The sequence below is a fragment of the Drosophila navojoa genome, chromosome 3 (assembly GCF_054131105.1).
Source record: "Drosophila navojoa isolate 15081-1374.11 chromosome 3, UAZ_NAV_1.0, whole genome shotgun sequence".
NCBI lineage: Eukaryota > Metazoa > Arthropoda > Insecta > Diptera > Drosophilidae > Drosophila > Drosophila navojoa.
The window spans coordinates 22509110-22524057 of NC_142891.1; the positions used below are offsets into that span (position 1 = coordinate 22509110).

General features: G+C 37.0%; 1 protein-coding gene across 9 annotated transcripts in view; it reads left to right on the forward strand.

The window, feature by feature from the left end:
- The window catches only part of CadN (neural cadherin), a 153989-nt gene that overhangs the window by 36963 nt on the left and 102078 nt on the right, over positions 1-14948 (forward strand). For all 9 annotated transcript variants that reach the window (XR_016196537.1, XM_089258173.1, XM_089258178.1 and 6 more), the window contains one exon: positions 14215-14665. Coding sequence is in view for 8 of the 9 variants with exons in the window: in XM_089258173.1 (XP_089114299.1) it covers positions 14215-14665 (451 nt within the window). In the remaining variant the exon portion in view is untranslated. The remainder of the gene's footprint in view (positions 1-14214; positions 14666-14948) is intronic.

A 14948-nucleotide genomic window follows, 5' to 3' on the forward strand; every position in this document is an offset into this window, starting at 1 on the left:
GAACTGTGTCAGAGGCATTTTATGGGCGTTTAATCGGCGTTAATAAATGCTTAAAACATATTCGTAGCGAGAGCCAAAGGAATATGCAATCCAATTAATGACAGGGCATTAAGCAATTACGATATCCTGGATTGTACACGAAATGTGTATTCAGCGTAAATGAATAAATTTAATTTTTTCATAATTTATATTAATACATATTATGTTGACATTTTGTCTATAAATATTAAATATTTAATCTCATATTTTGTAAAGAAATTCTTTGGTATTTTTTAAATTGCATTAGGTGTTTAATAACGTTGAAATAATTCATTGGATTAGGCAAATAATCACTAAAAAAAAACATATGTTAGGCGTTTATACGAGAGTTGTTCAGAAAGTATTGCACATTTTGTATTATCTACAAAAAAAATAAAATATTTATTTAATTCAGAGATTTTTCTCTCTTAAGTATTTTTTTTTTTTCCTGCTATAGATATTTTAGACCTGTGCTATACTTTTCAACCCATCCTATTATATGAATGCAAAAACCTTAAATTCTTGGCGTATCCAAAAATGTATTGGAAAAAATTTCAAATTAAATAAAATTAATCACCAAAAATAAAATATATCAAAATATTTATTAAATATCTGCGATATTTATGGAGCGGACCTCGCAGTTTTTATTGTATATAGAGTCTAGATAGCAATCATTTAATGTATATATTTCTAGTCTATACATATATATATATATATAGATGACATTAACTACTCTCTCAATCGGATATTTAAAAAAGTTGGAATGGAAATTTTAGCACATTTTTTTGGTCCTATTTATTGGCGTGGCGTGAATGGAAAAAAGCGCGAACCACACTATTGGAATGTGTGTTATGTCGACTCTAGCTTCTTTTTTTTCTTTACACCCACACACACACACATGCGAACGGTACACAAATCACACAGCAGGTGGTGTCTGGCTGTTTGCCATTTTTGTTTTCACATTGCAAATACAAATTGTTCGACAAAAAAGATGGCCAAGAGCTGCACACAGATCTGAAACGAATAAAACGAAAAGAAAAAAACAGAGAGTGAAAATTGTGGAGGGCACAAAACTTTATGCATGCTGTGGACTTTGGGCTCAAATTTGTTTTTGCCTTGCCAAACGCGAAATTGTGCTGCTGCCTGAGCGCCAAAAATCTGTAGCGACCACCTCGAGAGTTACCGCTCTCTATGTCACTCTCCATCTCGCTCGCTCTGTGGCCTTACAGGGACTCTCGCACACAAACAGACACACACACACACACGACGAGTGGCAGACCCCCCATTGAACGTTTACTCATTAAAATGCAAAATGCTCTCGCATTGCGCCGCTGTTGATGCTAGTTGGGTTTGCTGCTGCCGCTGCTCCTGCTGCTGCTGTGCATTTGGTGGTTACAACAACAGCAGCAGGCACACACACACATGCACACAATCAGCTAGTGTTTGGGTAGTTGGGACTGGTGGTTCTTTAATGACAACATGCCAACTGGCCATTGGGTGTAAATTGCTGCGGTTTCAGCTTTATTGAATGAAAAGTGCGTGTCAGCTGGTTGACAGAGCAGCAGCAGCAGCAGCAACAAGAACAACAACAAATTGCTTAATGCGTAGGCAAAACATTTAAATTGCGAATATTTACTTTTAATTTGAGCAATTTTCCCACGCACTCACACACACACACACGCACATGCATATTAACATTTAGTTAGCCTCATGGGCGTGGCCTGAGACAGATAATGCTTTGCTCTTTAGTATGCAGCACATGCGAGACACAAATCAGCAGCAGCGCCCTCTCTTCCCCCTCTGTCTCTCTCTCACACTCTCTGCTCCCTCAACAAATTTTCTATAGCATACTTTGCTGCGCTGCCTTTAGACTTGCACAAGTCTTATTAGATTTTATATATATTTTAAACAAATTATAGCTTAGCTTAGCTGCTGCTGTCCATTAAACTACATATTAAATGCGACCTAAAACTATAATCAGTTTACTTAAGGCTGAGGGCGCTAAGGGCGCTCAGGGCTCCAGGGACAGGCTAATGAAATGGAAGAAGATTGATTTATGATACAAGAAAATTGCAAATTGCACTTGATTTATATGAGCACCAGATATATGTATGTGTGTGTGTGTGAATGTATCTAAGACATAGAGCTGATAGCAGGGCAGCTAATGAGCTGAACAGATTAAATTGATTGCAGCTGATAGGCTTCTAGGCTCAGGCCCAAAGAGATTTATCAGTGTCAATAGACGTGCTTAAGCAGTGCAAATTCATAAATTTGATATATAAACATTATTATATAACAGTTCACTTCAAATGCAATGCAGTAAATCTAGCAAATATTCTCTTTATCTGAGACTTTTACGGCTGAATGCGCTTTCGATGACATTTGCCCGAATGGGAATTTATGAACTTGAACTAAAGCAGGTGGGACAGGTGGCACTTAAAGCAACGCCGCCTAGGCTGCAGTTTCACTTTTTTTCTTTTTGCAGTCATCAATCTGGCTGAGCAGAAGAAGCAGAAATGTAGAGAAACTAATGTGGCGTGGCAATATGCCATGCCCGAGGCCTTAATGACTGACGAGGCCAGAGACTCACCTGCCATTGGTCTGATTGGTATGCAGCTTGGCCGACGGCTGTTCCTGTCTGCTGCCGGCTCTGCGAAATTGCAATCAAGTCAGAAGCAGAGCCAGAGCCAGTGTGAGAGCCAGAGTGAGCGCAGCACACAATCGCCATCAAACTCAATCAGGCTTCGTGCCTGATGGCAGGATAACAGCCGTAGCCACAGCCACATAGCCAGATAAAGCAGCCGAGCTGAGCTGAAACTCATGGCTAAACCACCTTTCCGCCAGCGTCAAGAAAATTTCATTAATTTTCGCTTAATGTCTGCCATGTGCGCCATTTCCCTAGCTGCCATTGTGGGCGGTTTCGGGTGGTTGGGCGTTTGAATGGGTGGGTGCACGGCAGCTTGAAAGCTACTGCTGTCCATTGCATGCAAACGTTGCCCAAGGTGTTGGCCGAAGCATTGAAATTGAGTCTTTATTAGGCGGGATTTTTCACATTTTTCATAGCTGCAAAAATAAAATAAAATAATAAGAGTAAACAAATAAAAGAGGTTAAATAAAGCGTTAACGATGAAATTATTAGCTTGCTTTTTTCTTGGCTACACTTGCCTTGCAGTTGATTTTGCTGAAAAAATAATCAATGGTTTCTTTATTGAAATTTGAGAAGACTTTGGCTTGAACATATTTAGAACTATAATCAATTTAAATAAATGGCTATTGACTAATTATGAAAGTTCAATATTAAATAAATTAAATTAAGTATAGCTTAGAACTGTTTCAATTGAACAACGAAATTTCTTTAAAAAGCTTAGACTTAAATCATATACCCAAATATATAAAAAACTAATACAACTTATAAATATAATAATAATATTTAACAAAATAAATAACAAGAAACTTTAAAAAATAATACTGCAGTAAAAAATATACAAAATATATTTATAAATATAAAATATTAATATATAAAATATATAAAATACAATATAATAATAATAAATATACATTAATTATACTAAAATATAACAATATGACTAAAAATAATAATTATAAAAAAAAAACTATAGACTTATTTTACTACAATATAAAAATACGCAAAATATATTTATACAAGCTACATATTTTGGCATTAGTTTTTCTGATATATTGTATATATATATTTATATATTTTCTCAAGTATAAATATTGCTTTATTCAGAAGCTCATGCAGTCCATTCTTCAAGCGAAGCTCACAACCATTTAATTATACATTCAGTTATACATTTATACATTCAGTTATATATGCAATATATATAAACATACTGGCTGCAGTATATATCTTACTTCCTTCTTCTTATTGTTGCCTTTTCAAGAGTTTCCTTCAACTTTTGAATGTGAGGCACCTGTTATTGTTTATTCAAACTTTTCTCGAAACATCGCTCATGGCCATTTAACTTCTGCAAATTCCTTCAACTATGCATACATACTTTATATAGAGTTTGAGTTCTTTAATTTGTTTTTTCAAGTCTTAAGCCACTTATTGATAATATATATATTTCAGTAAACATTTCGATTACCTATATATGTATGTAATAAATGTGAAAAAAAAAGTTCGTAACATTTCCTAAAGCTCTTACTGCAGTTTATCCAATCGCTGTTCAAGCCCAAAGTTCAGAAGCTTTAGACGTTCAGCTGTTCAAGAACTTATACATACATATAAGAAAAATCTATATCGATAAATTCTGATTTAAGACTATTTATATTATATATTATATATATATTATATATTTATAACTGCTTCAGCATGATTACTTAATACTTTTGAACATGTTAGTTTTCAAATAAGAATTTATTTTATATTTTATAAATATATTTTTTATAAATTAAATAATAATTTATATTCTTGCTTTCAAATGAGACTTTTATAAATATATTTAAAAACATATTTGTAGATTCAGTAAGATTTTTAAAATATATTTAAATAAATGTGTTTTCTTACAAGTGAGAATTTAAGAAATATATTTAAATGAATATTGTGTACACGCATATTCGTTAACAGTTAATTGATATTGCTTTAAGAAGCATTTTTCGCCACTAAATTAAGCATATTTTTTACATTCCGTGCTGCTTGCTCGGCCTGCAATTGCTCTGCAGCATTCAAGGCGGCGAGCAGCAGCTCGACCCCATTAGTTGGCGCTGGCAGGGGAAGTTCCGTGCGTAAATTTTAATTGACTCTGCGCTTGGCTGGGCAGCTGAGAGTTCTTCTGCGTTCTTTGCGCAACGTTAATTAATTTATTAATGTTGGTTATTTTTTCCTTTTTGTTATTATTATTATTTTTTTCGTTCGCTGCGAAATTGGCAATTAAATAGACTGTCGTTAGCCAACTGGGGAGCGCTAGGCTAGAATTATGGCCAGCTTATGCTTGATGGCTGGCCCAAAGAGCTGTTAAGCTACTCGGCCGAGGCAAGAGCGAATGCTGTTGCGCTTTAAATTGCGAGCTTTATTTGTCAGCAGACGAAGGAAACATCGACAGATAGAGAGCGGCAGATAGGCGTTAGGGTGGGAGAGGGCGAGATGGCGAGAGGGGGAGAGAAATGTGACACCTACTAAAGTAAAAGTCTTAATGGCAACAGAAGCCGCGGCAGCATCCGCAACGGCAGCAGCCATAACATTATCTTTATCTGCAACTGCCAATTTGTTGGCATGACAGTCGGCGAGGCGTGGCAGATAAGAGAGGCGGAGAGGCAAACTGGCAAAGAGACAGAGAGACAGACGCAGCACGAGCCAGGCTAAACGAACGATGACAACAACTGTAGCCCAGTCGCAATCACAGTAACTCTAGTACACACACACACACACACAGACATAGATAGGCACACCTCGTTTTTGCGCCTGGGCTGTCGCATAATTTTGCATTCAGAAGCAGCGGCAGCCAACACACAGAGTACCAGTTATTTCCTTCTCCCTATACCCCTCTCTCACTCTCTCGCTCTCTCGCTCTGCCAACTGGCCAACAAAACACGTTGCTACCTTTGCCAGGTGTTAACTCATTTGCGTAGCTCTTAAGTGACTCAATAAACGGCAACTCAAACTGAGGACTGCACGCTGTGTGCAAGCCAACAGCTACTACTAGAAATACACTTGGCGAAAAATTTAGACAAAACTTGTATTGTATGTATGTATATATGTATTATAACATAACGGATACGAGTATAGAAATACCTGTAAAAAATTGATGGGCATTTCTAGACTTTACACAAGTTGAATTCAGATTCTCACTATATAGTATCTATATCTTGGAGTATCTATAGTACCTATATTCTTTAGATACTATATCATATATTATAGCTTATAAAATACTAGAGATTGAATGAGAATTTCATAGTAGAAGAATTAAATCCTGCTGTTCCTGCTGCAAAAAACTATAATTATTAATACATTGAACAAAAAAAATAAAATAAAAAAAAATAAATAAATAAATAAATAAAAAAAAATAAATAAAAAAAAGTTCCTTCATTTTTTTAAAATAATAAAAAAAAAATAAACAATAATAATAAACAATACAAAATTTGAAGAAAATAAAATACTTAAACTTAATTTAATAATAATTAATTTAATAAAATTCACTCTATTGCCAACAACATTAATATAGGCTCAACAAATTTCTCCCAGTGCATGGCCATATACATTTATAAATGGCCTGTAATATATATCCTTATACATATGCATTCGAGTCATATATGAGCCTGTGAGTTAGGTTACAGCCACATTCCATATATAAATAGCGCGAGGAGCTGAATTGATGCTTGGCTGGAAGCTGCAAATTTGCGATGACAAATTTTGTAAGAGGCCATCAAATGTTTTCATTAGCTGTGACAGGAGCTGCCAAGCAGTTGTTGAGTTTCAATCAGATAAAAATAAACAAATTGTCAATATTATTATATTGTAGCGTAAGCAAATTTAAGTTAGACTGAAGAACTAAACTTAAAATAGAAAAAAAAAATCAAGGAGAGTTTATAAGTTATATTGGAATAAACTTTCGAATGGCAGAAAGTTTTTAGAGTTTAGCTAGATTGAATTTACGTTTGATAGGTACTGAAGACGGACTAGATCTTGTCTTATAATCTATAAAATTACCGCCAAAATGTCATTTGGCTCAACAAAAATTTCGGTTTTTGCCACTTGTCCTTCCATTCCCAATTTTATATTCCTTTTTCTTTCTTCTTGTATTTGCACTCCTTTACCACTTACATATTACTTTTCTTTATACCGCTAGAGAAAACGCTTACCCAAAAGTAGCTAGCCCCACGCCCATACACACCCCCCGCTTCATCAATAAGTTCAATATTTGACTTTAGCTTTGGCTACTTCTCTGGGCAAATACAATGGCTTTTGTTGGCAGCTTCATTAAATGCACGCCCACACGGCCCATCAAAAATATAATATATATACGTATACCTCAATATACAGAGAAAAGAAGTGTACCCATCAACCCCATAACGCAAATATTACGCGAGTCGTAAAAACCAAAAGCGGGTTACCTAGAGCATTATCTGCCTCTTGTTCGGTTTGGTTCTCTGCATCACGTATTTATCGAGGGCATAAAACGAACCCGCAAGGAACAGAAAAAACACACAGAAATTCATTTGTTTGACTCTCACTCACTTACTCTCCCGCTCTCTTTCTCTTTTTCTGTCTCTCTCTGTCTGACCAAAAACGCAATCGGAATGCCCAAGTCAAGTAAATTTCAACTTGACTGCATTTTAATCAAGCTGAGAGCAAGAGCCAGAAGTGATTCGCATTTAGAAACACCCCATATTATGTCTTACCTTCTGCAGTAGGGTTCGCCCCGAAGTAGCCACAAATGGAGTTGCAGCCATAAAGCATTTCCACTCCAACCGAAAAAAAAGTTAAGTTGCGGAAAAGTGACAATCAAATGATTCATTCTATAGTAAATTATTATTGCTCCAGCAGCAATATTTTACGTCTTTCCTATTTTGCTGCGGTGGTTGAGACTGGCAAAAGGAAATGTTTAGGGCTACAATAAATGAATTGTGGGTGAGAGCAAGCTGCGTTTACTCCGCCAGAAGCTTTAAAAAGCTGAGCAAATATTTTGAATCAAGCGACTATCTTAGTTATTTTTTAATGATACTTCAAGTAAAGGATATATAAATAAATATACATAAATCTATATAATTAAAATCAGCTTAGGAAGCTGCTGAAACAATAATAAAATTAATTCCAAAAAATTTATGAAGTAAAATAAAAAATACTTTTCGGATTTGGAAATTATTTTGGAGTAAAAAAAAAAAAAAAAATTGCAAATAAATTAGTAATAAATAAATAAATTATAAAAATTATTCACTCAATAACAAAGAACTTTTTTATGAGCTTTGGTTCAAGGAACTTAAGAAATAGAAACCCAACTTCAATTAATTATCGTTAACTATACCACACATAATCACGAAACATTTGCTTACCCCTGCTGCAACTTATTATAATAATCACACTTTTTAGCCAGTGTCATTTGAGCACTTGCAACTAGTGTCACAGCCACAGTAGCTAGAAACCGCAAAGCTTATCAAGAAATTACCGCATGCATTAAGTGACAAGTCGCACGCGAGGCGTTGCCAGACTCTTAAGAAGTCAAAACCATGCAGTGCACTGCAAATTTTAATGCTACGCTTATCACTGCCAAGGGATGGCTTTCATAGCCATTCAGCCATTGTCATCATAAGCCATAAGCCAAGCAGCCAAGGGGATGCTGTTGCAGTGGCTGCCTCTGCTGCTGCTGCTGCTGCTTAGGGGTTAGCAACACGAGTCACCGAAATGCAACCCGGAAAGGCGCCAGTCATTGTCTGGCATTTGCTTTGCACTTCAGCGACGTTTGAGACAACAATGCGAGCGACAGAAGCAGAAGAAAAAGAAGCAGAAAAAAAAAACACTAAAAGCCCTGATATAGCCAGAAGGCGACGTAAAACACGAGACTCAAAATTGCCAGTGTTAAAAACAACGGAAATCTGGCTTTGGTGTTGATAGTGTATTTCTTTCGTTCTCTCTCTCTCTCTCTCTCACTTGCACACTTTTGCATACCCTATAGATAATCAAGACTAAAGATGGTTATTGAAATTGGGAAAAATGTATATAATAATTGTTGAAATTATGTTAATCAATTTTTAATATTGTTTGTGGCTAATTTCAACCCTAGCTAATCAATTGTTATATTTATTTTAAGTTCATATTTTAAGAAAAGAAAAAAAAAATTAGGAAGATATTGACGTAAAATTTTTGTCTGCGCTGAATTGTTTTATTAATAAATTCAGCTCAAATTCGATATAATAATTTGAGCTGAATTTATTCGGGGTCAAAAAATCTGTAAAATTACAAAGCTCAATCAAATTAAATGAGTTTTAATATAATATTAAATATGGGCTCAAATAATTTACATTGATTAAATAATAATTATCGTTTAATGATTCAAGGTTGAAATAATTATATAGCAACATTTTCGGAAAACGACTTAAATAACGAATTCCAAGTCAATACATACATATATCTGAATAGTGCTTATATGCCTTAAGTTTACCAATCGATAAATATCGATTTCTATCGATATATGCTTAAATATTATCAATTCATGCTCTTTGACCTTTGTACCTTTCGCAAAACTCTTTTTTCAACTACTTCCGTTTTATTCTATTGAACCCTTATAATTTCTACAAGGTAACTCCGCATTCCTCACACTCAATCTGCCAGCTCTATCTCAATTTTCTTGTTGCTTATCTCCCCTTTGGGTTACAAACAAAAGAAGGCCCAAAGCCACGGCGACAAGCTCATGGGCTGAAGAAGTGAAAAGCAGAACAAAGCTGCTTATTGTTTTAATGGTTTAAGCTGAAGCCAGCCATGGCGAACTGTGGACTTATTCCACTGCTGCTGCTGCTGCTGCTGCTGCTACGGCTGCCACTTCGGCAGCTTCTTGTTGTTTCATGCTGCAAAGTGCTAAGCACAAGATGATGCAGAGCAGTTGCTGCTGAGGTCCTCCACGGTCCTCCATCGAGTCGTGCTGTCGTGCTGAGGGTGGCTGCAGCAGCGACGACAACTCACACTTGCCACAGCACTTGCCTCGCATGCGTCTGCCTTGGCTCAAGTGTGCAGCACCCGCTCAGCTTCAAGTTCCTCTTCTGCTTCTTCATTTTTTTTCCCCCAATTTTTTTCATGCTTTATATCATACTTCATGCATGTACAGAGCTCGCTCTTTATGTGCGACTGTCGCCTTTGGCGAAACGGAACTTCTGTGTGGCGCAGCTCTCGCAGAGTTCGCAGTGTGTGTGTGTGTGTGTGTGAGGGATGGAATGGCAATGGGCGGGGTACTTTCGGACTGCCTGCCTGGGTGGTCCACGGTCCTTGGAATCTCTGTCTTCAAATTGATGCGCATAAAAATTGAATTTGTTAGCAAAATTGACAACTGAAACTTGTGTATGTCAAAGTAAGTGTGTGTGCGTGTGTGTGTGTGTTACGTGCTTCGCGTGCAACGTAAGCAAAATTTATTTATGCTCTACGTTTTAGAAATTTATTTTAATAGTCTCGTAATGTGATGTCATCCGACGCCCAAGCCATGTGTGTGTTTAGCTGCTGATAGTTGACAACGAGCGAGCGAAGGCAAAGGCAACACAAAGGCAACTAATAGACCTACATAAATCAGTTAGCATCGTTGCTAGACCAATCTAAATGAATTCGTTTTTAAATTGAGCAGTGAAATAATGTAGCCGGAGAGGGGGTGTTTCTAACTGAGTAGTTATTCAACTAAATTTGTTGTAGGATTACACATAATGAGAAAGCGAGTTTTTTCGTGTAGCTTTAAGACTTATCAAGCATATTTCAGGTATTCACTTGCACATATTGTTGTTCATATTAAGCTTGAGTGAGCTGTCGTCTACTAAAAAGACGACGAGAATTGTCGAAGCAGGAGTATCAGTACTTCGAGCACTGTCTCGCCAATATCAGGCCGGTGCGTCGTAGGAGTACGAAGAATACGAATTTAGTTTTAATTAAAGAGATGGTTAAAGCCTTTACAAAATTTATTTTGCAGAGAAATCTTATCTCAAAATCTCCAAAACAGATCAAATAATATTATCAATATATAGTAAAATAAATAATATATTAAAACTAAAATTTTTAAATTGATGCACAATTGTTAACTATTATATCAAAGTATGTTTATTAAAAATTATAAAAATTTATTTTTGAAAAATGTTTCAAAATATTAAAAATGAAAGTTAAATTAATATAAAAATAATAACAATAATCTTGATCTTACTTTTGACTATCTTATATGTTACTCTTTTCCATCTCTTGGCTGCATTTTAGCTTGTTCTTACTCTTTGCATATATTATCAATATCATATATTAGCTGCAGTCTCTGCCTTATTTCGAGTTCATTATCTACTATAGTAAGAAACCAAATTAATTCTCATGACAAAGTTCAAAGTTCAAGTAAACCCACAGATTGACAGAATTTCCGCAAGTCAATGATTTTCCTCTTTATTTCTTTGATGGAAAATTACATTTCTAGCCCTGATTCGCCTGGTGGACGGCAACCTTTGTCACATCTGTTTGGCAATATGAGTTGATTGTTTATAAGCCCGTTCCACCTCGAGCGGAAACAGCTCGATTTCAATTTCTATTACTTGTTTCCAACGAGAAAATCAAATGATAAATGCGACTGCGGCAGCCAGTTTTTGGGGCCAGGACGAAAAATCTTTGAGTCGTTTTTTTTTGTATTCGCAAGTACAATGTAGAGACGGCTTTAGCCAGAGCTAAATCTACTCCATACTCTTTAGCTATTTCTCGTTACGTCTGCTGCCTGTTTTCATTGTGTTGCATTGTCGCCACGGATATCCGCCATGTTGGCTGCTGCTGCTGCTGCTGCTGCTTTGTGGCACGTTCCACTGCACAACAACGGCAACAACAACAACAATGTCGTACAACTTTCATTTATGTATTTCGTGTTATTTAAATTTCCAACTTTACCTGCCCGCAGAATAAGCCATAGAAAAGCGTTGCCAACAATGCCAAAGCTGGCAAATAGCAAAAACTTGGCTCAAATGCAGCCGAGTGGCAGTTGCCAAGGGTGGGCAACGCCCCCTCCCCCCGCACACCAGTCAAGCAGACAATGTTGCAATCTGTTGAGCATATATATCTGTATATCTATATATATGTCTATATGTATATATATATATATATATATATATTATACCTTTTTTTGGCAGCTGCATTTCCTTTGCTGCTTAACGCCTTCCTTTCTTTTACCCTGTTTTTGAAGCACGATATTTGCTTACCAAACAGGTAAAAAAAACGGTAAAAATAAAAAAAATGGAGCCTGCTTTTGGGGAGAATTTGAAGGGCGCACTTCTTTACCTGTTTACAATTCACTTTGCTGCACTTGAGAAATTACACATGCTTCGCTTTAGCCTCGCCCCCCTTTGTACCTTCTGCCCCCCCTCACTTCCCTCTTCATGTTTTTTTTTCCTTTACTTTTATTGCGCTCGAATTTCATGCTGTGTGCGAACACCGCCGGGCAGAGGAGGCAAGTAAATCGTCTGTCTTATTTGTCTACCACTACATGTTACACTCTATACACACACACACACACACACAGAGAGACACAGATACAGCAACTCACACAAACACACACACGTACTCTTTTAATAAGCGTCAGCATTAGGGTTCCCTTTTTGGCCCCTTTGCTGTTGTGCTGCTTTGTTGTTGCTGCAGTTGTTGTTGTTGTTATTGTTGTTGTTGCTGTTTGTGCTAACCAACAACAGCGACAACAACATGATTGGTATTTTCCGCTGCAGACATTTTGCATAGGTGGGCATGCCCAGACCCAGACCCCCACACTTTATTTTTCCTTTATTTTATTCCGTATTTTTTTTTTTCCTTCTTTCTCTCTTTTAATTCCAGCAGGCGGCTCTTTTATTGATTTTATGTGAGTTTTTTCTTCAAGCTCGCTTTTACTGCCATTTTTCAGGCAAATTTGAAGTAACTGAATTTGAGCTACGTGAAATAATAATATAAATATATGTGAGATGCTTTCAAGAGAGCAAGCTGGAAATTTCAACAATTTTCTTGATAAAAAATGTATTTTGATATGTCAGCTAATTTATTCATTGTATTGAATTTATATATTTCTAGTAGTTGCACTTGCTTTTAAGAACTATTTATTATTGATGACTTCAGCCTTAATAATATACCATTCCTGATTGCTGCCTTCTGATTCCTTCATAGGCAAGTTTAAGGTTTATCTGTAGTATTTATTATGGCTCAGGTAACTTATCGGCGTAGACTTAGAAAGGGCGATTCGGCTCCCATATACGAGCAGCTTTTCCCAGAAATAGGGTTCATATTTAGAGCAGAGACATCCCAAATTGAACCTCAGCAAACGAAGCTAAGACGTCCATTTGAATAATGTGCTAGTGCATAGCTAATGGCATGTCATTAGCTGCAAAGTACACTAGGGCAGCTACACTGTCTAACAAATAATTTGTACTGCATTGCAATTTGCTTAGATGGTCAGTGTATATACGCAAATAAAATATTTAATATTATATATGACAGTTTACTCTAGATAATGAAGGGTAGCGAGGCCCTACGGCAACACTGAGTATATTAAAAAAAATTGAGCTCAAGAGTTGAATTAATAAACATAGATAATATCATAGTATATGTATATATGCTTTGAATTACTTAAAAAATTAATACAACACTTTACATTATCTTTACATTGTTTTAAAACTATCTAAATATTTCATGCGGAAACATTTTAAGAAATTCTTTTACAGAAATTCTTGTTGAAGTTTATACTAAACTTACAGAAATTCTCTTCCAGGCCCTAATACAACACTGAGTATATAAAAAAAAAAAATGAACTCAAGAGTTTAATTAAAAATTATATATAATTTAATGGTATATGTATATTATTTTAAGAAGTTATAAGACACTTTACACTGTCTTTACATTATCTTTACATTGTTTCTACATTGTCTCTTAACATTGTCTTAATATTGCTTTAAAACTATCTAAATATTTCAAATGAAAACAGTTTAATAAATTCTCATACCTAAATTCTTGTTGAAGTTTATACCAAACTTGAAGCCATTCTCCTCCATTTCATATCCTCAGCCCTTTTCAACTGCGCTCGAGACTTGACAAATAATTAGCTTTGAGGCACAACAATTGCAATTTGCAGTTGGCAACATTGCGCCTTGGACTGATTTTCCGGCTCATTGCATTTGCATTTGGCTTAAGTGAAATTCGAGCGCCTTAAATTACACGCGCCGACGACAAAAGGCTGGCCCCCATTTCATGCCACACCCCTTTCCCCCTCCCTCCCTCCTCGCACTCGCCTACTGCCTTTCTCTCGATTCCATTTTCTCCGTAACTAAACCAACTATCCATTAGTTGTAATAACAATGGCAGCACAGCCCCAGCACAGGCAAAGTAAACTTTTAGTGCGAGCGAAAAGTATGCACACACATGCATATGCAAAAGTGCTCCTGCACCAATAGACAAACAACACAAAAGAAAAACAAACAACAACAAAAAGTGGTCCAAAAAATACTAAAATTTCGTTCTCTCTTGTTTTCTCCGTCTTTCGTTGGCAGCTGGCATCAAGTACACGGACAACCAGCGTGTGATAATACTGGTGAAGGATGTCAATGACGAGCCGCCCTATTTCATCAATCGGCCACTGCCCATGCAGGCGGTAGTGCAGCTAAATGCACCGCCCAATACGCCAGTCTTTACGCTGCAGGCACGCGATCCGGATACGGATCACAACATACATTACTTTATAGTGCGCGATCGCACCGGCGGACGCTTCGAGGTGGACGAACGATCGGGCGTGGTGCGCACACGGGGCACAGATCTCTTCCAGCTGGACATGGAGTACGTGCTGTACGTGAAGGCCGAGGATCAGAATGGCAAGGTCGACGATCGGCGATTCCAGAGCACGCCCGAGGAGCGACTCTCGATCGTGGGCGGCAAGCGAGCGCCGCAGTTCTATATGCCCGGCTATGAGGCCGAGATACCCGAGAACCAGAAAAAGGACTCCGAGTAAGTTGCTAAGGCGAAACTGTGAGATATATGCAAATGCAGACACACGGGCTGCCAATAAAAGTTATGCGAATTAGAGCATGACAATGTGAGCTGGATGGAGGGCCCTGAGATGGCTCATTGAAATTCCAATAGCTGGCAAACAACTGTCAAAGGGCAGTCGAGCGAGTGACAGACAGCCTGGCCCGGACCCGAAGTCGGTCCCGGGCCTCTCCTGCTCCCATGTACACTCTGTTGTGCATATACACTGCGCGACATAAGTATAGCGACGTTCATTTTGTAT